The sequence below is a fragment of the Ascaphus truei genome, chromosome 11, assembly GCF_040206685.1.
Source record: "Ascaphus truei isolate aAscTru1 chromosome 11, aAscTru1.hap1, whole genome shotgun sequence".
Taxonomy (NCBI): Eukaryota; Metazoa; Chordata; class Amphibia; order Anura; family Ascaphidae; genus Ascaphus; species Ascaphus truei.
The window spans coordinates 55,484,145-55,509,440 of NC_134493.1; the positions used below are offsets into that span (position 1 = coordinate 55,484,145).

At 45.0% G+C, this 25,296-nt stretch overlaps 2 protein-coding genes across 5 annotated transcripts in view; one reads left to right on the forward strand and one right to left on the reverse strand.

The window, feature by feature from the left end:
• The window catches only part of LOC142463543 (uncharacterized), a 41,870-nt gene extending 35,988 nt beyond the window's left edge, over positions 1–5,882 (forward strand). For both annotated transcript variants that reach the window (XM_075566424.1, XM_075566425.1), the window contains exons 13-14: positions 3,029–3,122; positions 5,450–5,882. In XM_075566424.1, the coding sequence (XP_075422539.1) occupies positions 3,029–3,122; positions 5,450–5,513 (158 nt within the window). In that variant the 3' untranslated portion in view covers positions 5,514–5,882. The remainder of the gene's footprint in view (positions 1–3,028; positions 3,123–5,449) is intronic.
• A 354-nt stretch (positions 5,883–6,236) lies between these two features.
• LOC142463545 (uncharacterized) lies at positions 6,237–25,295 on the reverse strand. 3 transcript variants are annotated; one of them, XM_075566430.1, is made up of 6 exons: positions 25,059–25,290; positions 23,905–24,060; positions 20,890–22,269; positions 19,360–19,523; positions 18,608–18,721; positions 6,237–9,444 (listed from the first exon to the last, which is right to left on the reverse strand). In XM_075566430.1, exons 3-6 carry the CDS (start codon positions 21,317–21,319, stop codon positions 9,133–9,135), a joined length of 1,020 nt encoding a protein of 339 aa, XP_075422545.1. In that variant the 5' UTR covers positions 21,320–22,269; positions 23,905–24,060; positions 25,059–25,290; the 3' UTR covers positions 6,237–9,132. The 3 variants fall into 3 exon arrangements, with proteins under 3 accessions (XP_075422545.1, XP_075422544.1, XP_075422546.1); XM_075566429.1 differs by lacking the exon at positions 23,905–24,060; XM_075566431.1 differs by lacking the exons at positions 18,608–18,721; positions 23,905–24,060 and having other exon boundaries at positions 25,059–25,295.
• Between the last annotated feature and the right edge of the window lies 1 nt (position 25,296).

The window sequence follows — 25,296 nt, forward strand, 5'->3', positions numbered from 1 at the left end:
CCCTCACCGCTCCACTTCTGCTGCTCCACCACGCAGCTCCCTACACCAGCTTCCCATATCCTCTACCTCCCTCACCGCTCCACTTCTACTGCTCCACCACGCAGCTCCCTACACTGGCTTTCCATATCCTCTACCTCCCTCACCTCTCCACTTCTACTGCTCCACCACGCAGCTCCCTACACTGGCTTCCCATATCCTCTACCTCCCTCACCGCTCCACTTCTGCTGCTCCACCACGCAGCTCCCTACACTGGCTTCCCATATCCTCTACCTCCCTCACCTCTCCACTTCTACTGCTCCACCACGCAGCTCCCTACACTGGCTTCCCATATCCTCTACCTCCCTCACCGCTCCACTTCTACTGCTCCACCACGCAGCTCCCTACACTGACTTCCCATATCCTCTACCTCCCTCACCGCTCCACTTCTACTGCTCCACCACGCAGCTCCCTACACTGGCTTCCCATATCCTCTACCTCCCTCACCGCTCCACTTCTGCTGCTCCACCATGCAGCTCCCTACACTGGCTTCCCATATCCTCTACCTCCCTCACCGCTCCACTTCTGCTGCTCCACCACGCAGCTCCCTACACTGGCTTCCCATATCCTCTACCTCCCTCACCGCTCCACTTCTGCTGCTCCACCACGCAGCTCCCTACACTGACTTCCCATATCTTCTACCTCCCTCACCGCTCCACTTCTGCTGCTCCACCACGCAGCTCCCTACACTGACTTCCCATATCCTCTACCTCCCTCACCGCTCCACCACGCAGCTCCCTACACTGGCTTCCCATATCCTCTACCTCCCTCACCGCTCCACTTCTGCTGCTCCACCACACAGCTCCCTACACTGGCTTCCCATATCCTCTACCTCCCTCACCGCTCCACTTCTACTGCTCCACCACGCAGCTCCCTACACTGGCTTCCCATATCCTCTACCTCCCTCACCACTCCACTTCTGCTGCTCCACCACGCAGCTCCCTACACTGGCTTCCCATATCCTCTACCTCCCTCACCGCTCCACTTCTGCTGCTCCACCACGCAGCTCCCTACACTGGCTTCCCATATCCTCTACCTCCCTCACCGCTCCACTTCTGCTGCTCCACCACGCAGCTCCCTACACTGGCTTCCCATATCCTCTACCTCCCTCACCGCTCCACTTCTACTGCTCCACCACGCAGCTCCCTACACTGGCTTCCCATATCCTCTACCTCCCTCACCGCTCCACTTCTACTGCTCCACCACGCAGCTCCCTACACTGGCTTCCCATATCCTCTACCTCCCTCACCGCTCCACTTCTGCTGCTCCACCACGCAGCTCCCTACACTGGCTTTCCATATTCTCTACCTCCCTCACCGCTCCACTTCTGCTGCTCCACCACGCAGCTCCCTACACTGGCTTCCCATATCCTCTACCTCCCTCACCGCTCCACTTCTGCTGCTCCACCACGCAGCTCCATACACTGGCTTCCCATATCCTCTACCTCCCTCACCGCTCCACTTCTACTGCTCCACCACACAGCTCCCTACACTGGCTTCCCATATCCTCTACCTACCTCACCGCTCCACTTCTACTGCTCCACCACACAGCTCCCTACACTGGCTTCCCATATCCTCTACCTCCCTCACCGCTCCACTTCTACTGCTCCACCACGCAGCTCCCTACACTGGCTTCCCATATCCTCTACCTCCCTCACCGCTCCACTTCTACTGCTCCACCACACAGCTCCCTACACTGGCTTCCCATATCTTCTACCTCCCTCACCGCTCCACTTCTGCTGCTCCACCACGCAGCTCCCTACACTGGCTTCCCATATCCTCTACCTCCCTCACCGCTCCACTTCTGCTGCTCCACCACGCAGCTCCCTACACTGACTTCCCATATCCTCTACCTCCCTCACCTCTCCACTTCTACTGCTCCACCACGCAGCTCCCTACACTGGCTTCCCATATCCTCTACCTCCCTCACCGCTCCACTTCTACTGCTCCACCACGCAGCTCCCTACACTGGCTTCCCATATCCTCTACCTCCCTCACCGCTCCACTTCTACTGCTCCACCACGCAGCTCCCTACACTGGCTTCCCATATTCTCTACCTCCCTCACCGCTCCACTTCTGCTGCTCCACCACGCAGCTCCCTACACTGACTTCCCATATCCTCTACCTCCCTCACCGCTCCACTTCTGCTGCTCCACCACGCAGCTCCCTACACTGACTTCCCATATCCTCTACCTCCCTCACCGCTCCACTTCTACTGCTCCACCACACAGCTCCCTACACTGGCTTCCCATATCTTCTACCTACCTCACCGCTCCACTTCTGCTGCTCCACCACGCAGCTCCCTACACTGACTTCCCATATCCTCTACCTCCCTCACCTCTCCACTTCTACTGCTCCACCACGCAGCTCCCTACACTGGCTTCCCATATCCTCTACCTCCCTCACCGCTCCACTTCTACTGCTCCACCACGCAGCTCCCTACACTGGCTTCCCATATCCTCTACCTCCCTCACCGCTCCACTTCTACTGCTCCACCACGCAGCTCCCTACACTGGCTTCCCATATTCTCTACCTCCCTCACCGCTCCACTTCTGCTGCTCCACCACGCAGCTCCCTACACTGACTTCCCATATCCTCTACCTCCCTCACCGCTCCACTTCTACTGCTCCACCACGCAGCTCCATACACTGGCTTCCCATATTCGCTACAATCAAATGTAATACCCTAATTCTGACTTCCAAAGCTCTCAACGACGCTGCCCCTCTCCCCCCCTTACATCTCAGCCCCAAATATATCCCTAAACGCCCCCTACGTTCTGCCCATGACATCCGCCTTTCCTCCTGCCTTACTACCCCTCTCACTCCCGCCTGCAAGACTTCTCCCGTGCGGCCCCCTCTCTCTGGGGTTCCCACCACGCAGCGTCAGACGCTCCCCCAGCTTTCGGATGTTTAAACTCCCTGAGGAGTGCGCTGCAGAATATGTTGGCGCTTTACAAATAAACGATATTGATTATGTGGTGTCTCTCCTGCCAGGCTCCCTGCAGATATGGCAGCTCTCCCTTCTTGTGCTGCTGTCACTGCTGTTGATAGGTGGAGCAGTCGGACTGATACTGTACCTACGCAAGAGGTATGTGGGGTCACCTCCCTGGGGCAGAGGGAGGGGGTCACTTACCTGAAATGTTTAAACGCCGACTTTTTGTACAATGAAAGCAAACCCGATCAGTTGTCAGCGTATGCGCGGCCATAATCAAAGTGCTTGTTGTACCCCCTGCTTTTTATTAGGCTAAAGACTGGATATATGCTCCTCCCTGCCCGTACTTATACCCCCACACACGCCACTCCTCTACCTGCTTTCAAGTTTTGAAAACCACCTCACTCCCCATCTCCTTCTCTGGCACTCTGCTTTAGCCATTTCTCTAACACCTTTGGGACTCTGTCAGTTCTCAAAGCCCCAGGTAAAGTGTTCTTTGTGCTGTATTTCTTTACATAAGTAGCCGATGTGCTTGAATGTAGTGTCCCCGGGGAGAAGAAAAAGGGGGTCTTCTCTCAAAACGCAATAAACCTTATTACATGGGGAGCCACAGAGTTGTGCCTCCTCGTTTAACAGAATGACACCTTCCAAAATTGAAACACAGAACTGCTACAGTTTTTAATAGCGCTTCAGCCAGGGGTTATTGGGAGGATTATTATGATGGAAATCACAGGTTCTCAATCCTTCCCCTTTATAAGATATCTGTATAACGGCAGGTTTCCGGTGTCCGGGGCAATGTGCCCCTGTTGTGCCTCGTGTGGGTCTGCTTGTGATGTGGGGAGACTAGGTGAAGTTGAGAGACGCGTTACAGAACACAGTGTTATCTTTGCATTTAAACAGCCCACTGTCGTCTAAGTGACAACACCTATCTATCTATCTTACACCTACCGTATAGCTAATGTCTGTGTGCCAGGCAGGAAGCCGGATTAATACCCCTACCGTATAGCTAATGTCTGTGTGCCAGGCAGGAAGCCTGATTAATACCCCTACCGTATAGCTAATGTCTGTGTGCCAGGCAGGAAGCCGGATTAATACCCCTACCGTATAGCTAATGTCTGTGTGCCAGGCAGGAAGCCTGATTAATACCCCTACCGTATAGCTAATGTCTGTGTGCCAGGCAGGAAGCCTGATTAATACCCCTACCGTATAGCTAATGTCTGTGTGCCAGGCAGGAAGCCTGATTAATACCCAATGGAATCACAGAATGATAGAAAATTGACCCCTTAGCTACCAGAGGGGCCAGTAACGCATTTCAGAGCGATATAACATGCAGAGCGATATAATAACACGCAGAGGGTTCTAATAACACGCCGAGGGTTCTAATAACACGCCGAGGGTTCTAATAACACGCCGAGGGTTCTAATAACACGCCGAGGGTTCTACTAACACGCCGAGGGTTCTAAAAACACGCCGAGGGTTCTAATAACACGCCGAGGGTTCTAATAACACGCCGAGGATTCTAATAACACGCTGAGCGTTCTAATAACACGCCGAGGGTTCTAATAACACGGCGAGGGTTCTAATAACACGGCGAGGGTTCTAATAACACGGCGAGGGTTCTAATAACACGGCGAGGGTTCTAATAACACGCTGAGCGTTCTAATAACACGCCGAGGGTTCTAATAACACGCCGAGGGTTCTAATAACACGCCGAGGGTTCTAATAACACGCCGAGGGTTCTAATAACACGGTGAGGGTTCTAATAACACGCCGAGGGTTCTAATAACACGCAGAGTATTCTAATAACACACCGAGGGTTCTAATAACACGGCGAGGGTTCTAATAACACGCCGAGGGTTCTAATAACACGGCGAGGGTTCTAATAACACGCCGAGGGTTCTAATAACACGCCGAGCAATAAATCACGCACAGAACATTTTAATAACATGCAGAGCGTCTATTAACACACAGTTCGTTCTAATAACACGCTGAGCGTTCTGATAACACACAGACCAATAAATCACGCATAGAACATTTTAATAACATGCAGAGCGTCTATTAATTAACACACAGTTCGTTCTAATAACACGCAATATAGAGCGATATAATAACACGCAATATAATAGATGGCCCCACTGGTAGAGAAAGGGTTAAGAAAAATGATGAAAATGCTTGTGGACAAAGCAAAGGGTGTAGTAATAGCTAAACCTGTCTTCTTTCAACGCTCCCCAAATGGGCAGTTCCCCCTGCATGTTAATCTTTGAAACATTTCTGAGTGGAACACGTTAGAATGATTAGGAGTTACCATGTGAACACTCTACTACAGGCCTTGGGCCTTTAAACAAAGTGTATTCAAAAAGAGCTAGAAAAAATGATACAAATGAGGTAGATCTGCTTTAAAGGGCATCAGATGGAGCTCACTTTCAATATAGGTCATGTTGGTGGGAATTGCACCTTTTAATATCCGTGTCTTTCCATCGTAGGCGCCCGCAGAATTACACTTCTATCGAAATGAACCAACATCGGGAGCTCACATCTGACTACTAGCAGAGAGAAGCAGCAAGAAAGACGAGAGCGGGCCACAGGCTCCACCTTCTGCGCCTCTGCGTGGAGAGGAAGGGGCTTGTTTGGTGGGGACAATATGAACCCTGCGGGAAAATGAACGCGTTAAATTGTGCGATGATGGAGGAGTTGGTGGCCCCTGCTACACATGCTGTGAAAATGCTTCCCAGGGCTAGGGAAGAGATCAGCGTCAATCTAATGAGTGGGACTCAAATCTTCACCAGCAGCACGGGGAAGGGGCTTTGCAGCATGTTGAATATGGGCCAAAAGTGGTGCTATTCTGGAGCAAAACACTGTACCAGATGTGTTTAAAGGGTCTACTACAGGGGGCGGCCAACTCCAGTCCTCAAGGGCCACCAACAGGTCAGGTTGTCAGGAAATCCCTGCTTCAGCACAGGTGGCTCAATCAGCGGCTCAGTCAACGTCTGCACCACCTGTGCTGAAGCAGGGATATCCTGAAAACCTGACCTGTTGGTGGCCCTTGAGGACTGGAGTTGGCCACTCCATGTCTACTACAACCACGGAGCAGTAATGGCAGTGACAATGCTGAAGAGGCCACATCGGGGGGGATTCTGAGATCCTTTTCCATGTAAACATGGTGAGCGGACACGTGGGAGGGTGTGATCGCCTCTGGCTGCTCCCTCCTGTCTGGTGTCACTGTGTTAGCCATAGGAGTTTGCACATCCAAAGCCCCCCGTCGTCGCTTACCTTATCTTAGAGTATCTGGTAAGGTCAGGGTGGGAGTAAGGCTGCGTCCATACTGGTTCCGACGGTGCGAGCGATGTCACTCGTGCCTAATCCAAACCAATGGAGGGGGGCAAGGCGCCTGTGCATAGTGCGCGCCAGCGGCGAGGCGACTGGTACGTGGCGAGACAAAGTGGTTTGTCTTTGCCGCGCCACGGCCCGGTCACGTGCGTGGTTCAGCCAATGAAGGCGAACCGCTCACGTGACGAGCACGCCACCCCCCCCCCCATTGCGCAACACTGCAGGCCACGGATCTCGGCAAGCGCGCGCGCTCGCACGCCTGCATTATGTCCGAGACCTAAAGGTAAAGAAAACACAATTGACCAATACTCCCTCATTCAGCGGCCCCCACCAAAAAGCCACCATGCTTCATTTCCAAAGCAGATTGCCCATGTATTTGCTGTAGGCATGGTTACATTTGTTCAAGGAAGACTTCACTTCTTAACAAAACGTTGTTTCCAGATCAGCTGCCAGTGACGGAAAACAATAGGATTTGTTTCCCCCTTTATTCTGGTGTAGTCCTTTTGCTCCACAATTGCACCGAGTCCTTGGCCCACTGGAAACGGTATCAGATTTCTCCTGGCTGATCACTCCGACGCCGTTTCCCGACTGAGATTCGGAGCTGTTAGACCCAGCAGCGCATATAAATCCGCCTGTATTAATACCCAGAGCCGGCACACAGAATAAAGTGGGTGTCATTACTGCTGTCATAAAGGACATTACAAGAGGTTGTTTCCCAATCGATTGGCAAGAGGCCGGGGAAACCTTGTAGCCGTAACTCCTCATAATAATTGGACAGAAAAAATATTTTGGAATTTTTAATTTTCCGCATTTTTTTTTTTCATAGCAATATCTTTTATATAAAAGAAAAATACCTTTGAGAAAAAAAAAATAATGAACATTATCTTTTAAAACCTGTCAGCAGGTTGGTTTTGTTAAATTTTTGTATATATGGTTTTCCCCCTTAAATATATTGGTGATCACCTGCTTTTCTTTGGAGGTGTGTGTGTGTGTGTGTGTGTGTGTGTGTGTGTGTGTGTGTGTGTGTGTGTGTGTGTGTGTACACCTTCTTATATATAAACGTGAATGTAGACTTAGTTCACGGATTAATCTCGAAGGCCGTGTCCATAGAGGATCCGACGGCGCAAGCGACTTTGCTTGTACCAAATCCAGGCCAACGCGTGCGAAGGGTGAGACAAACCTGTTTGTCTTTGCCACGTGACGGCCGGGTCGTGCGTGGTTCAGCCACCCCTCTCCCTCCCCTCTCCCTCTCATTGCTCAACCCTGCAGGACACAGATCTCGGCAAGTACAGGCACGCATGACGTCACGCCACACGCCTGTACTGTGTCTGAGGCCTAAGGATTCAAAAGTAATGAGGTTGTGGACTGAAAAATTGGATTTTAATGGCAAAGTGCTGCATTTTACAGCGACACTCAATTAACAGCGATGCTAAAAATCAATGAGCGTTGGCGAGTGTGTCAGAGGGATGGATTTTGACCCCATTTTAATCGAAGGCCTGAAGCAGAGAAGACCCTTCCACATGGCCAGCGATGGGAGTGTGATAGTATTAGGGATACAAAATAACACTACTTGGATTTTTTTTTATATATATATATATATATATATATATATACACTGTATATATATATATTTTCGTTCCGAGTGCCACGACTTTGTTTCAAATAAAATAAACACAATTACGCTTTCTTTTTAAAGAAAATGGGGATTTGGGAAAGCATTTCCCCTTCTATTTTTACAGCAGAAATATTGCTTACATCTTTTATATACAGTCCAAAGATCTTGGCGCCAATGTTCAACCCTTTGAAAGCCCTGAAACATAGCTACTGTGTCATGGTGTTCTGGCACTTTGGGGTCCCTATGACATAGTAGCTACGTTCCCTCCCCCCCCCAAATGCTCTCTCTTAGGAGAGATCCACGGGAGTATAGGATGCGATCTGAAGTGATGGTGGACGGGAGGGGGATGACTCTTCCATCATCAGCACCAGACCGGTGATGTAATCGCGAGCACCGGAGGTGCCGTGGCTGCTCCAGCACGCAAAGGGTTTATTAGTGCAGATCTTTTTTTTTAACCTTCACAGTGCCCCGAGTTTGTCGGTGCTGTAGTGCCACCGGCACATACGAGTCATGTGATCGCTCATGGAAAGACTGATTCTGCATACGGATGTGGGATGTGGGATGTGGGGGGGGGGGGGGCGTCAGAGCAGCCAGCTGAACCTCTCACTAGAAAAAAAAATGAGCAAGCGCCCATGTCCTACCTCTCCACATCTTGAGGTCCCTGTAAAAGGTTAAATGTGGCAGAGTACCACTTCTTAAAGGCGCTGTTAACCATGGAACAAGACCACAATGCATTGCATTTTAACGGTCTCAGTTCTGTGGGAGTGCACACCTATCCCATCTCACTCGTCACCAGGCTGTCCCACCCCAGAGCCCAAAAATCAGAGAAATAGCATATAATTGGAAAAACACATTTTTTTTTCTTCCTCCCTGAGACTCCATTGAAGTCCTATGCGGTGCTGATTCCAAAAATCATTGAGATCGACTACAAATTAGTGAGACTCGCAGAAAATGAACGAGTTGACATCTTCAATGAGCCTTGCTGGACCCTTTTGCTATACAGAAGCCCTGTTCCTTGGAAGGGAGTATCCCTACCAAGAAGGCCGCCGTCTGTAGAAATCAGGGACCATGAATGTTCATTGGAATCCAAGAGCTGTTAGCATTGTGAGGTGTTTCTAATAAAGGTGCAGTTACACTCTACCGCTATATATTGTGGCATAACCCCGGCATATATCATGGCTCGTCTTCTGCTAAGTCCCTCGTGTAAAGACCCCCCCCTGCCAATCACAACAGCTCCATCTTGAAATGTTCGAAATCGGGCAGGGCGGGCTCGCTGTCTCGCCCACTGCCGCATGGGACGCAGTTCTGGAGGCCCCTGGCTCCCAGTGTGGCTTCCAGCTGCTGGATCTGCAGTACCAGCTCTTGGTGGTTGCACTGCCTCTGCCTGTGTTGTTCCTGCTCCCAGCGGCTCTGCCGGTCCATCAATGTCTGCATGGCCTGCATGAGACTGTGCAGCTCCCCTCTCACGGCCTCCAGCTGCTCTCCGCTCGCCGGCCTCGGGGACGGGATGGACGTCTGTGTGCTGGCGTCTTTCACCTGGAAGGAGGTAGATGGTGAGAAGATTGTGCTGCGCTATAGGTTAGCGCTACACACATAAAAGAATTGTAATATTACCATTATTAATTATACTAATAGTATTACCGCTTTACAACATTTCTATTAACACTTAGTAATGTTATTTATGATGGTGAGATATTGCTGCTCATAATTCTTAATGCGTATGTGTCTCTTGTAGCGCCGGCAGTATACGTAGTGCTGTACAAATACTTTTGCAGACACGAGTCCTTCTCCTGTACAGCTAACAATCTGCTTGTGATGCCTGAAGCGCAGTGAGAAAGTGACTTTCCCAGGGTCACAAGAGGCTGGTACCGGGATTTGAAAAGGAAATTTCACCAGCAACAAAGGAAAGGGTTCTTTACAGTAAGGGCAGTTAAAATGTGAAATTCATTACCCATGGAGACTGTGATGGCAGAAATAAATTTAAGTGCAGCAAAAAAAGGCAACGTGGAAAAAAGCCTTCAAATGACTTGGCTCTAATGAATTAACTACTTACAAGATGTAAGAGTCAAATAGGCAGGGTTGACTCAAACAGTCACAGGTAAGTGGATGATGCAGTTGTCATCAGAGTGGATCGGGTCCCCAGGATCACGTACCCCAATGTTGAGAGAAAAACTGGCATAGCACAGATCACTCGAGATAAAATAGCTTTATAACAATAAAATATTATACTCACATTCTAACAATAAAATACGGGCATATCACACTGCATTAGTGTAGGAAGATTTTAGCCAGCTGGCTCACCGTCCTGCAACGTTCCCCCACTCCTCTGCCTCAGCCCCCGGTCAGCTGTTACACTGCTCCGACTGGCGTCTGACGTCACTTCTGGGTTCGTCGCGCGGTGAGTGCTGGATCTTCCTGCAACTTCTCTGCTGTATGCTCCGGTCTGAATGAAAACTCCCACTCTACGCGTTTCAAAAGCAACTGCTTTCTTCCTCAGGAGTGTGGAGCCTTGTGACACATTGCATGCTTTTATATCTTGGTGATCTGATTAATCAACAGGTGTAAACCATTCCTTAAAGTGCTACTGGTGTGGCTAGTACAGATACAATTGCTCATATACAAACATGGGGTTAAAATCTTGATAAACACATCTTTTGTAAGGGGATACTTGGTAAACGGGATAGGGAATGAATCTTGTTATGAGAATATAAATTTAAATATAAAATATAAGTGGTGGTACATGCTATAAATTCAAACATATTTAACTCACTGATATCACTGGGTATATATACACGATCTGCAATATGCATGATCTACAATGGCAGACAATTTATACAAATTAATTATAAAATTATGACAAACTTGCAAATGCATTTTAACAAATTAATTATAAAATCCTAAAAACCTACAATTGGATGATGATGAAATATAAATGATCATGGAGGTAATATAACACTTACTACCATACAAAGACACTTACTACCATACAAAGAAACCTAAAGTGCACAGATAATAATGGCTATTGGATAGATACTGAGGAAATTGGATGAAAAAACTCCTAAAATGGGGGAGACAAAATCCACATTAGAAACAGATACAATTATTTCAAAAATGGAAGAATATCTAACTCCATATTTAATCCCCTTGGGGTGAGACTTCCTAAACGATGGATCCAAAAGGATTCTCTCCTCAAAAGTTCATTCTCTCTATCTCCCCCTCTCCAGTGTTGTTTCACTTGTTCTATAACTGTGTAAGTCAAACCTGTGGCATCTCCTTGATGTACTGTGGCGAAATGATCAGAAACACTGTGTGTTTTTATTTGTCGTTTAATGCTGCTAAGGTGTTCTAGGATCCTAGTTCTAATGGGTCTTGCAGTCTTGCCCACGTATTGCAATTTACATGGGCACTCTAATACATATACGACGTGATCTGATCTACAGGTAAGACTTGTTTTTATGTTAAAGCGTTCATTAGTGACATTGGAGCAGAAGTTTGCGGTGTTCGTAGATTTAAACTGGCACGCCCTGCAGGTTTTGCACCCATAGAACCCCGTGTTTTGGCTCAACCAATTATTCTTACTTGGGTTTCTCTCTCTTAATGCACTGGGCGCCAACTTGGTCTTCAAATTGTCAGCTTTTCTAAACAATACATTTGGTCTCTCTGGAATCACACTTCCCAATATAGAATCATTTTTCAGAATATCCCAGTGTTTGTTTAGAATCTTTTGAATGTTTTTAGATTCCTTATTATAACCCGTGATGAATGCAAACTCTAAATGTTCTTTTTTCTTTTTGCTTTTAGGTCTCAAAAGCTCGCTCCTAATTCGGCTGTCAGCTTCTACAATTGCTCTATCCAATAACTTCCCATCGTACTCTTTATCCAAAAATCTTTGTTTAATAAAATCAGCCTGTTTTACAAATTGTTCTTGGTCTGTGCAATTTCTTTTAAGTCTGTTGAACTGTCCCAGTGGCACATTGTCCATCCAACGTGGCAAATGTCCACTGGTTCTTAAAATATAATTATTTTTGTCAATTGACTTAAAAAAGGTTTTGGTCTTGATGTTATTGTCCTCTATATATATCTCCAAATCTAGAAAGTGAATCATATTTGAACTAAAGGTACTGGTAAAATTCAAATTTTTTGTGTTTGTGTTAATATAATCAAAGAAAGAGTTTAGCTTTTCTTCTCCTCCCTTCCAAATTAAAAACACATCATCAATGAAACGGCGCCAGAGCACCAGGCCCGACCCCGGTACCTCTCCCATGGGCCAGATGGTCTCCTCCTCCCAAACCGCCATGAAGAGGTTAGCGTAACTGGGGGCAAACCTGGTGCCCATCGCCGTTCCACAATTCTGCAAATAAAAATCACCACCATACCAAAAGTAGTTGTGGGTTAATATGAATAATATACTATCTACAATGAAGTCTGCCTGATCCTTTGGTAATTCTGAATCCTGTTCCAATATATATTTGATGGCTGCGCAACCTTGTTCATGATTTATTGACGTGTACAATGATGATACGTCGCAGCTAGCCATAATGAAATGGTCTTCCCATTTTAGTTCAGTGAGTGTGTTTAAAATATCCATAGTGTCTCTCAGATAAGATTTTTGCTTTGATACATATTTTTGTAAAAATCTGTCGATGTACATGGACAAATTTGCTGTGAGGGAGCCAATCCCCGAGACAATAGGTCTGCCTGGGGGATTGGCTACACTCTTGTGTATCTTTGGAAGATGATAGAAAACTGGCATTCTCGCCTTATCTACATATAGGAAATCATATTCTTTATCATTGAGAATGCCAGTTTCCCTTCCCCTATCCAAGAGACATTTCAAATCAGTTGTGTATTCATTAATTGGATCACTTTTTAGTTTGGTATAGGTAGTTTTGTCCTCTAGGAGGCGTAGGGACTCCTTGTTATAATTTGCCTTGTCCATCAATACAACGCCTCCTCCCTTGTCCGCCTGTTTAATGACCAAGTCCTCGTTCTCCACCAGTTCCCTTAAAGCTTTTTTTTCTTCTTTTGTAAGATTATCCTTGATGTTCGTTTTATTCTTCATAAGATCATCGAAATCACTCGTGATCATTTTGAAGAAAACATCTACATTATTTCCTTTTGCGAACTGTGGATAGAATGTGGATTTTGGCCTTAAATCAGTATGGACAAAATTTCTCTCCTCTTGTACCACCACAGGAATCGTTGTATCGTTACTTGGTTCAAGATTCCTTCCCAGGAAATATCTTTTCAGGGTTAGTTTGCGCAGATATTTATTTGCATCAATGTAGAGGTCAAAGCTGTTGTGGCCTCTCACTGGTGCAAAAGAAAGACCCTTTGAAATGACCTCCCTCTGAGGTTCTGTGAGGACTACAGAGCTTAAATTAAAGATGTTATCATTTATTTTGCGCTTTTTTTGCGCTCTCTTTCTTTTTCGTCCTCTCCTCCCTCTAAAGGTCTTCCTCTTTTTAGATTTTTGGACTCCTTTTCCATCAGTGGGAGGTAACGATTTTTGTTCTCCCACAGAGTGGATGGGCCCTCTGCGCCTAAAAAAACCTCTGTTTTTTCCTGTTGTTTATCTCTCTGAACCTCTCTTTTCTCCCTTTCTTCCTCCCTTCTCCCTTTCTGTGATTTCTCCTTCTTTTTTTGATATCTCTCTTCTTCTCTTTTATCTTTCTTCTGTTGGTTAATCGGAGTGAAATTTGCTGTACCCCCTACTTTAAATTCATTTGATTCTAATCTCTCCCTATGTGTGGAGTGATCCACAGGATGTAGGGAGAGATTAGACTCCACACATAGGGAGAGATTAGAATCAAATGAATTTAAAGTAGGGGGTACAGCAAATTTCACTCCGATTAACCAACAGAAGAAAGATAAAAGAGAAGAAGAGAGATATCAAAAAAAGAAGGAGAAATCACAGAAAGGGAGAAGGGAGGAAGAAAGGGAGAAAAGAGAGGTTCAGAGAGATAAACAACAGGAAAAAACAGAGGTTTTTTTAGGCGCAGAGGGCCCATCCACTCTGTGGGAGAACAAAAATCGTTACCTCCCACTGATGGAAAAGGAGTCCAAAAATCTAAAAAGAGGAAGACCTTTAGAGGGAGGAGAGGACGAAAAAGAAAGAGAGCGCAAAAAAAGCGCAAAATAAATGATAACATCTTTAATTTAAGCTCTGTAGTCCTCACAGAACCTCAGAGGGAGGTCATTTCAAAGGGTCTTTCTTTTGCACCAGTGAGAGGCCACAACAGCTTTGACCTCTACATTGATGCAAATAAATATCTGCGCAAACTAACCCTGAAAAGATATTTCCTGGGAAGGAATCTTGAACCAAGTAACGATACAACGATTCCTGTGGTGGTACAAGAGGAGAGAAATTTTGTCCATACTGATTTAAGGCCAAAATCCACATTCTATCCACAGTTCGCAAAAGGAAATAATGTAGATGTTTTCTTCAAAATGATCACGAGTGATTTCGATGATCTTATGAAGAATAAAACGAACATCAAGGATAATCTTACAAAAGAAGAAAAAAAAGCTTTAAGGGAACTGGTGGAGAACGAGGACTTGGTCATTAAACAGGCGGACAAGGGAGGAGGCGTTGTATTGATGGACAAGGCAAATTATAACAAGGAGTCCCTACGCCTCCTAGAGGACAAAACTACCTATACCAAACTAAAAAGTGATCCAATTAATGAATACACAACTGATTTGAAATGTCTCTTGGATAGGGGAAGGGAAACTGGCATTCTCAATGATAAAGAATATGATTTCCTATATGTAGATAAGGCGAGAATGCCAGTTTTCTATCATCTTCCAAAGATACACAAGAGTGTAGCCAATCCCCCAGGCAGACCTATTGTCTCGGGGATTGGCTCCCTCACAGCAAATTTGTCCATGTACATCGACAGATTTTTACAAAAATATGTATCAAAGCAAAAATCTTATCTGAGAGACACTATGGATATTTTAAACACACTCACTGAACTAAAATGGGAAGACCATTTCATTATGGCTAGCTGCGACGTATCATCATTGTACACGTCAATAAATCATGAACAAGGTTGCGCAGCCATCAAATATATATTGGAACAGGATTCAGAATTACCAAAGGATCAGGCAGACTTCATTGTAGATAGTATATTATTCATATTAACCCACAACTACTTTTGGTATGGTGGTGATTTTTATTTGCAGAATTGTGGAACGGCGATGGGCACCAGGTTTGCCCCCAGTTACGCTAACCTCTTCATGGCGGTTTGGGAGGAGGAGACCATCTGGCCCATGGGAGAGGTACCGGGGTCGGGCCTGGTGCTCTGGCGCCGTTTCATTGATGATGTGTTTTTAATTTGGAAGGGAGGAGAAGAAAAGCTAAACTCTTTCTTTGATTATATTAACACAAACACAAAAAATTTGAATTTTACCAGTACCTTTAGTTCAAATATGATTCACTTTCTAGATTTGGAGATATATATAGAGGACAATAACATCAAGACCAAAACCTTTTTTAAGTCAATTGACAAAAATAATTATATTTTAAGAACCAGTGGACATTTGCCACGTTGGATGGACAATGTGCCACTGGGACAGTTCAACAGACTTAAAAGAAATTGCACAGACCAAGAACAATTTGTAAAACAGGCTGATTTTATTAAACAAAGATTTTTGGATAAAGAGTACGATGGGAAGTTATTGGATAGAGCAATTGTAGAAGCTGACAGCCGAATTAGGAGCGAGCTTTTGAGACCTAAAAGCAAAAAGAAAAAAGAACATTTAGAGTTTGCATTCATCACGGGTTATAATAAGGAATCTAAAAACATTCAAAAGATTCTAAACAAACACTGGGATATTCTGAAAAATGATTCTATATTGGGAAGTGTGATTCCAGAGAGACCAAATGTATTGTTTAGAAAAGCTGACAATTTGAAGACCAAGTTGGCGCCCAGTGCATTAAGAGAGAGAAACCCAAGTAAGAATAATTGGTTGAGCCAAAACACGGGGTTCTATGGGTGCAAAACCTGCAGGGCGTGCCAGTTTAAATCTACGAACACCGCAAACTTCTGCTCCAATGTCACTAATGAACGCTTTAACATAAAAACAAGTCTTACCTGTAGATCAGATCACGTCGTATATGTATTAGAGTGCCCATGTAAATTGCAATACGTGGGCAAGACTGCAAGACCCATTAGAACTAGGATCCTAGAACACCTTAGCAGCATTAAACGACAAATAAAAACACACAGTGTTTCTGATCATTTCGCCACAGTACATCAAGGAGATGCCACAGGTTTGACTTACACAGTTATAGAACAAGTGAAACAACACTGGAGAGGGGGAGATAGAGAGAATGAACTTTTGAGGAGAGAATCCTTTTGGATCCATCGTTTAGGAAGTCTCACCCCAAGGGGATTAAATATGGAGTTAGATATTCTTCCATTTTTGAAATAATTGTATCTGTTTCTAATGTGGATTTTGTCTCCCCCATTTTAGGAGTTTTTTCATCCAATTTCCTCAGTATCTATCCAATAGCCATTATTATCTGTGCACTTTAGGTTTCTTTGTATGGTAGTAAGTGTCTTTGTATGGTAGTAAGTGTTATATTACCTCCATGATCATTTATATTTCATCATCATCCAATTGTAGGTTTTTAGGATTTTATAATTAATTTGTTAAAATGCATTTGCAAGTTTGTCATAATTTTATAATTAATTTGTATAAATTGTCTGCCATTGTAGATCATGCATATTGCAGATCGTGTATATATACCCAGTGATATCAGTGAGTTAAATATGTTTGAATTTATAGCATGTACCACCACTTATATTTTATATTTAAATTTATATTCTCATAACAAGATTCATTCCCTATCCCGTTTACCAAGTATCCCCTTACAAAAGATGTGTTTATCAAGATTTTAACCCCATGTTTGTATATGAGCAATTGTATCTGTACTAGCCACACCAGTAGCACTTTAAGGAATGGTTTACACCTGTTGATTAATCAGATCACCAAGATATAAAAGCATGCAATGTGTCACAAGGCTCCACACTCCTGAGGAAGAAAGCAGTTGCTTTTGAAACGCGTAGAGTGGGAGTTTTCATTCAGACCGGAGCATACAGCAGAGAAGTTGCAGGAAGATCCAGCACTCACCGCGCGACGAACCCAGAAGTGACGTCAGACGCCAGTCGGAGCAGTGTAACAGCTGACCGGGGGCTGAGGCAGAGGAGTGGGGGAACGTTGCAGGACGGTGAGCCAGCTGGCTAAAATCTTCCTACACTAATGCAGTGTGATATGCCCGTATTTTATTGTTAGAATGTGAGTATAATATTTTATTGTTATAAAGCTATTTTATCTCGAGTGATCTGTGCTATGCCAGTTTTTCTCTCAACATTGGGGTACGTGATCCTGGGGACCCGATCCACTCTGATGACAACTGCATCATCCACTTACCTGTGACTGTTTGAGTCAACCCTGCCTATTTGACTCTTACATCTTGTAAGTAGTTAATTCATTAGAGCCAAGTCATTTGAAGGCTTTTTTCCACGTTGCCTTTTTTTGCTGCACTTAAATTTATTTTTGTTTCCTCCCCATGCTCCCCGTGGATTTTGTGTGTTTTGCTGTTACTGTGGGGGAAGAGTGAAGACTACCCCTTCCTGTGGGTTCCAGAGCAGGGGGTGAAGCTGTATTGATTTAAATTTTATCACATTATCACCTATTTAAGATTTTGATTAGTCACTTATTATTAGTGTTCACTTTTTATTTGTTTGCGCCTTATTTCACTTTACCACTATACGACTGTGATGGCAGATACAATAGATTTGTTCAAAAAAAGGTTGGACATCTTTTTAGATGGGAAAGGTATACAGGGATATACCAAATAAGTATACATGGGAAGGATGTTGATCCAGGGATTAATCCGATTGCCAATTCTCAATTCTTGGAGTCAGGAAGGAATTAATTTTTCCGCTTAATGGTTTTTTTTGTTTGCCTTCCTCTGGATCAATAAGTAAGTATAGATATAGAATAAAGTATCTGTTGTCTAAATTTAGCATAGGGTGAACTTGATGGACGTACGTCTTTTTTCAACCTCATCTACTATGTAACTATGTAATGGGAAGACAAGTCCAAACATTAGAGCAGCAGTTCCCCAAATAGAGATGTTTTATTTTTTCACCATTACCTGAACCGGATCAAAAAAAAAAATCACAACTACAAAAATGGCTGCTGTGTCACCAATAGAAAGCCGTGACATCATGTCCCAATAACATCCTGTATTTTCAATTGGCCGAGCCCTAACCCCACTGCCATTTTGTGTCCGGTGGGCACCTTATGCCTAGTGCCAGATTGTAGAGGGTTCAGGTTAAACATTTTTTTAATTAGAAGTGTGGAAGGCTATCTGAAGGGACTTTCCATTCCAGTTGAGAGATGTAGTGGGCACTTGGAGATCCGCCTGCAGCAGTCCATGACTGGGATTCATTAAGTCACAATGTGGGGCCTCTAGCCTTGCTCTGATGGTAACTGCCAAGCAAGTCAATGCCAGGCCATAGATTTCAATGGTTACTCACGGGAAGAGTCAGAACCTTTTCACAATAACCTTATAGACTTGGATCAAGGCAAGCAGTGAAGTAGCACGAGTGAGAGAGCCTGCAGGGAATGAGGCAATGGAGTGACACTCAGCAGAAGAATCCTGAGGTGCAGTGTCACCTACCTGTGTACATGGTGTTCCCGCCAGCCTCATCAGTGGTGGAAGGGTGGGAACAGAGGAAGTCAGCGGGTAGGGTCCTCCATGGGCATGTGGTGGAGCCCCATTGTGAGAGATCACCTGATAAAAATCCATGACAATAGAAGGTGAGGGGTAAGGGGAGGTTTAGCCCAACCAAGTCGGACAGTATAAAAACCTTTCGTGTACAATTTGGCTGGACTTGAATTCATAGTTCTGTTGCACGGTGTTATGGATCCTGAACATCTCTACAAAGCTTGGCCTATACGAAGACCTAATAAAGCAGTATTACATCATACCAGGTGGAGTTATAAAGGAATGGAGATAAAGGAAGTTGTGGAAATGGGATGGTCCATGATAAACACAATAATAATAGCCATGGCACAGGCTGTGTAATGTGTGATAAATATTAGTATGAAATGTATAGGAGAATGAAGACTGGATGGAGAGTATTTGGAAGAAGAAAGACAATATTTTAAGGGAATCTTCCACTGTGCCTCAAGAGGAAAGTGTTTGATCAGTGTCTTCTTCTGATGTATGAATGTGCAAGATCTGAACATCGTCCAGCAATTGATCAACAAGGGTTGAGAATTATACACATACACATAGCTATTGTGTGTATAATTATATACAGTATAACACACACACACACACACACACACACACACACCTATTCTTGTGAGGATAACCTACTTTAAAAGGCATCACGCATTCTGGGAATCTCCACTTTGAACACAAACCTTTTTCTGGAGGTGAATGGCTCTGTCCACTATCTTTTTGGTGACGAGTAGCGCGGAGTTCCTTGGGGGAGGTGGGGGAAGCCTCGCTCTTCCATTCAGCTGCTGGGGGGCCACCGGCAGGCGTGGGGTTGGCACCAGGCTAGCTGAGCACCATGAACGGTCACCTGTGGTATGCAATGTAACTCAATTAGTCACCTACACTTTTCTGTATAGATTATAATAGTTATCCTTTTCAGTACCAGAGTGCTACCGCTAATTAGGCATTTATACCAGGGTAGTCCAGTTGATGTGGTCTACTTAGATTTTGCAAAGTTTTTTGATACAGTTCCACAGAAGAGGTTCATGTACAAAATAAAGAAAATTGGTACAAATATTTGCACCTGGTTTGAAAACTGATGAAGGATAGACAGAGTTGTCATAAATGAAACCTTTTTCAGGTTGAGCCCAGGGATCGGTGCTGGGACCCCTGCTTTTTAACTTGTTTATTAATGACCTTGAGGTTGCATAGAGAGCAAAGTCTCCATCTTTGCTGATGACACTAAATGTAAAGTAGTTAAGTCACTGTGACGATAGATACAATAGATATATTTAAGAAAAGGTTAGACTTTTTTTTTTTTTACAAATGGAAAGGTATACAAGGATATACCAAATAAGTAAACATGGGAAGGATGTTGATCCAGGGAGTCATCTGATTGTCAATATTGGAGTCAGGAAGGAATTTATTTTCCCCTTCATGAGATACCATTGAATGATTGTCACTGGGGTTTTTTGCCTTCCTCTGGATCAAAATACTGCAAGTACGGATACAGATTAAGAATCTGCCGTCTAAAATTTGACATAGGTTGAACTCGGAGATAATGTATTTATTTTTCAACCTCGTACTATGTAATGGAGACATCCCCATTACCTTCTCTCTTCCAGTGACCTGCAGCGCACGTCTCCGCAATGTGTTACCAGTTCCTCGACCAGGAATTGGCTTCCTTAGAAAATTAAATTTACCCCAAAAGAAAAAATTGTATTTGCTTCTTGCGTAAAAAAGGGGTACATTTTTGTTTTCTTTGGGTACTGTTCCACTGTAATCTTATCTGGTAATTGTAGCTCTTCCCCCACTTAGGCTGCGCTTATAGTGACGGCGACAGCGACGTCGCGTCAAAACAAATGCATTGCCACCGTCGCGTGCACTTACAGTAAGTGCGACGGCTTGGTCGCCATCGCTGGAAGTCATGTCAATTTGATTTTTCCAGCGACCGCAGCCTGACATCGCCGGCACTATAAGCGTAACCATAGGATGACAGCATAATTAGTTTAGACAAAAACAACTGAGCGTCACTACCCAGAATCCTTGTCTGCAGCTTGACCGCTGGATGGCGTGCAGCAGTAGGGTGAATGAAGCAGGTTTGGGGACATGTAGATAAACTCATGGGACCGCCCAACACTTGCAGCGATCCATACAGGATCCTCCTTATGCGATTACACGGTGAAAGCGTCTACCCTTGAAACATAAAAGCGTACCCCCGGTATGCTACTCACGTCTATCCGGCGACGCCTGCGATTGTGATGAAACTCTCTGTGTGGTGGACACTGCTTGGGAGACCTTGTTGCCCTCGGAGAGAGACGTCACACTCACTATCTTGATTCCTCCCTCCCCGTTTAGCTCCTGTTGGCTCCCAGACTCGCCTCGCTTACATCCTGTTGTCCCTCTACACTTGAGCCCATTAATCCGCCCGCCATTGTCCTGCAGCTGGTCCTCCTCCCACGGCTGCCCTTTGGGGTTCAGGTTTTGCTCGGTGCCCCCCGACTTCTCTGGCTCTCTGTAATTGCGTTTCAGGAACAGGTAGACTGCTTGTGGGGTCACCTTAATATTGTCGAACTCCAGGATCTTCTTGATTTTGCGTAGACTTAGCCCAGCTTGTCTCAGTACCACAATCCTGTGCTTTGCTTGGTCATTCAGCCGCCCCATGGTCCTAGAAATTGGGGGACTTACTGGGACAGTCCCATGTCACCAATAATTATATAGAAAGATTAAATAATTAAAAAAAATTTTTTTTTTAACAATTTCACTTATTCATACCCTGTGAAAAAATGAATGTTTTCCTTTTCTATGTGACCGCTGAATTCATATGTCATTTGCTTGACTAATACTGGCATCATAATTAGGTAATGGTAACAAGTCTTGGCACATGGGTAAATAAAATGAAGTTGTTTTTCTTGGGGGGGGGGGGGGAGTGAAATGCTGTTATCTGATAATTAAAAGACCCATTTTGGGAATTAAGTAGATAATCCAATGGTCTCTATACTCCCTTTTTATAAAGGGTCAGTTATTTAAATATATATATTTAGAGATTCTTTTTAAAAATTAGCTTTTTTTCCCCCCAACCTCAAATACCTAGATGAAGGTTTGTAATTGATTATTGGTAGAATCTATGTCAAGTGCTAATTCATTGGCCAATGGCATTTCCTGGTAGCCAAGAAACACAGGACTGTGTCATTTACCGGTTGTGATGCTATTTTGTCACACTTTCTTTGTGAGGGCCCTGTCGTATGTTCCTGTATTCTGCACCTTTAAGAGAAGCGTTCATGGAGGTATAAGGAAGTCTGCGAGTGAATATGCCTCAGCCTGCAGTGGCCGGTCACTTGTCATTTATGTGTGTCCTGCCTTTGCCATTCTTTAGGTTTATTTTGGAGGGCGACTCCGGTTCTCGTGTGGGAATAAAGGATTCTGGGAAACTCTTCTCCCGCTCCAAGCGCAGATCCATGTACTGGCTCTTCTTATATAGGGATATCCACCCTCCCAAGAACGGTTACTCCAGGGTTACAAAACCACGTGGTAGCCTCCAGAATCAATGTTTCTTTCTTCCAGGAAGGAGGAACCACCGGTTTAAATGCAATTTGCAGGCACAACTTGAAAGACTGTAGGGATATTAAAAAAAAAATATATATATATATATATATATATATATATATAACAAAATCAGACAAATTACGTTGTACATATTTTGTGAACTTTTAAAATATTCACTGAACTTTTAAAATATTCTGTTTTCATTTCGAATGGGGATTTTAAAGGGGCAATCCAAGTGGCAGTTTAAAAAAAAAATGTGCAGCTACAATGTATTCTTATACTACTAAAATAACCTTATCTATTACAGTTTTAACTGAACTGCTGGGAATAATGGCAACAAATTGTCACAAACAGGAAAGTGTTGCACAGATCTTGCACAGCTGGGGAGGTGTGCTAACCCTGTTATAGAAATCACAGGATGCTCAGTATATTAAACGCATTAAAAATGGCATTGAGTTGAATTAAAAAAAATAAAATTTTTGATGTATTATCCAATACTACAGAACGGATTTCTTTAAAAACAAACACAAGTAGGATATTGCATGGGTTTGTCCTTTAAAAGGAAGGTGTAGGTGATGGTCCATCCCGTGTGTTACACTCTCAGGGGTCAGGTGAGGCAGAATTAATGAATGTTTCTGCTGGTCTGTGAAATTATAATATCTTGTAATTACTATTCTTCCCCCTTATCTCTTCGAGTCAACGAAGGCAGCAAAATTTGTTCAAACAAGAGAGCAATATTTCTGGATCCACAATTGAACCCATATGCATCGCTGGACGCTGGCAAAATAGATTATGTAAAGATAACAACCGTTCCCCCCTCCAATCGAGGGGAAAGGAGTAAGCCGTATGTCATAGTTTATTGGACTAACAGATAGGTGATATTACAAGCTTGGCAGAAGTACCGACTTGTATAAAAGGAACACACACACACACACGATGTGAGCTATAATGGCAGGGTGAAAGCTAGCGGCTAGTGTGAAAATAACCAGGAGTCGTCTTAAGCCTTGGACATAGTACAGGAGCGCGTGACGTCACACGCGCCTGTACTTTGAAGAGATTTGTGGCATGCATGTTTTGAGAATGGGGGGCATGGCGAGGGCGTGTCAGTGACATCATGTGAGCCCTCATTGGCTGAACCGCGCGCACGTGACCGGCCATCGCGCCGAAAAATCTAATTCATTTGCCCAAGTTCTTGCAGCAGTCTCTTAAATGCACGGGCACTATGGCCATCCGCATTCACTTACAGGTAATTGTTTTCGGCGCGAGCAACATCGCCCGTACTATGGACACAGCCATAGGCCCAAGTCCACAAAGGGGTGCCAAGACTTGATCCCTTGTGGTCCTGAACCCCCACCTGGTTTCTTGCTTCGCACTTTGCCTGCCCTGAACCTTTGCCTGAATTTAGATTCTACTTGCCCTTCTCCTGCTCTGATTTTGGACCGTGTCCCAGACTATGCTGCTGCACCCTGCCCTGATCTTGAAAACGTGACCCTGACTACTCTGCGGCACTTTGTCCCAAGCTTGGCTTGTGACCCGAACTTGCCATAACCCGTATCAACTTCTGAGTGGGAGTGCAACTTTGCCTATATACAGAAGATGTTACAGATTCAAGTGACCTGTTGTTGCCCATACACTACTACCATCTTGTGAGTAGGCGGCACATAAGAGCCAAGTTATACAACACAATAATTGTCTGCACTTACATTGTTTTTTTGTTGTTGCTTTTCTCCTACATGCTCCCCCTGGGTTGCGAGAATACATATCGACCATCTGGGACCAGTGAAGACAGTCCCTTCCAGAGGGTCCGAGCAGGGAGTTGCAACCTTTAATAATCACTTTATTTGGCACTATTTGAGTCACTAAAAGTCACCAATAATTTATTGTTTAATTATTTCACTTTATTAGTAGTGATCACTAGTATTGTTTTAGCGCCAGTTTCTGCACCATCACTCTGTCAGCACAGGTGATTGTCAGAATGACAGAGGCACAGATAAAGGCACCACTGCTGAAGCAGGGACATCCTTAAATCCTGGCCCGTTGGAGTCCCTTGAGGGCTGGCGTGGGCATTAGACATTTGGGAGCCTAGGGATAACAGATCAGCTCTAGGCCCCCCTCCCGGCTTCAAGTAAAATAATAAACCCCCAAAACTCAGCAGCAGCAGCAGGGGCTGTGGCTTTAATTATCAGGAACTTCATCCACAGGGATACATATTTACAGATCAGGAGGGGGTGTGGTGCAAAGCATGCTGGGAATGGGGGCTGTGTTTATACCCGATAGAGTGTTTCCATTTTAACCCTATCTTAGACTCCTGTGGAGAAATGAAGAGTTTCTCCCCCCTCCTAATACACAGACATCAGGGACACACCTCTCACCCCCTCCTAATACACAGACATCAGGGACACTTACCTCTCACCCCCTCCTAATACACAGACATCAGGGACACATACCGCTCACCCCCTTCTAATACACAGATATCAGGGACCCCTACCTCTCACCCCCTCCTAATACACAGACATCAGGGACACATACCTCTCACCCCCTCCTAATACAGAGACATCAGGGACCCCTACCTCTCACCCCCTCCTAATACACAGACATCAGGGAGCCCTACCTCTCACTCCCTCCTAATACACAGACATCAGGGACCCCTACCTCTCACCCCCTCCTAATACACAGACATCAGGGACCCCTACCTCTCACCCCCTCCTAATACACAGATATCAGGCACACATACCTCTCACCCCCTCCTAATACACATACATCAGGGACACATACCTCTCACCCCCTCCTAATACACAGACATCGGGGACACATACCTCTCACCCCCTCCTAATACACAGACATCAGGGACACATACCTCTTACAACCTCAGTTGCTGTCACCTCCAGCCACAATGCACAGTTTGTTTATGGAGGAGAAAGGAGCCAGCAGAGACTTCTGGGACCAATTTCCCAGGTGATGTGTGACGCCCCACCAGTGGGAGGGGACCTGCGTGCATTTAACCCCGTCTGTGCAGCTGATCAGCTTTCACCTTTCAGTGAATGTTCCTTTAAATGTCACACCACGTGCCTACCACTTTAAATCCCCTCCCCTCC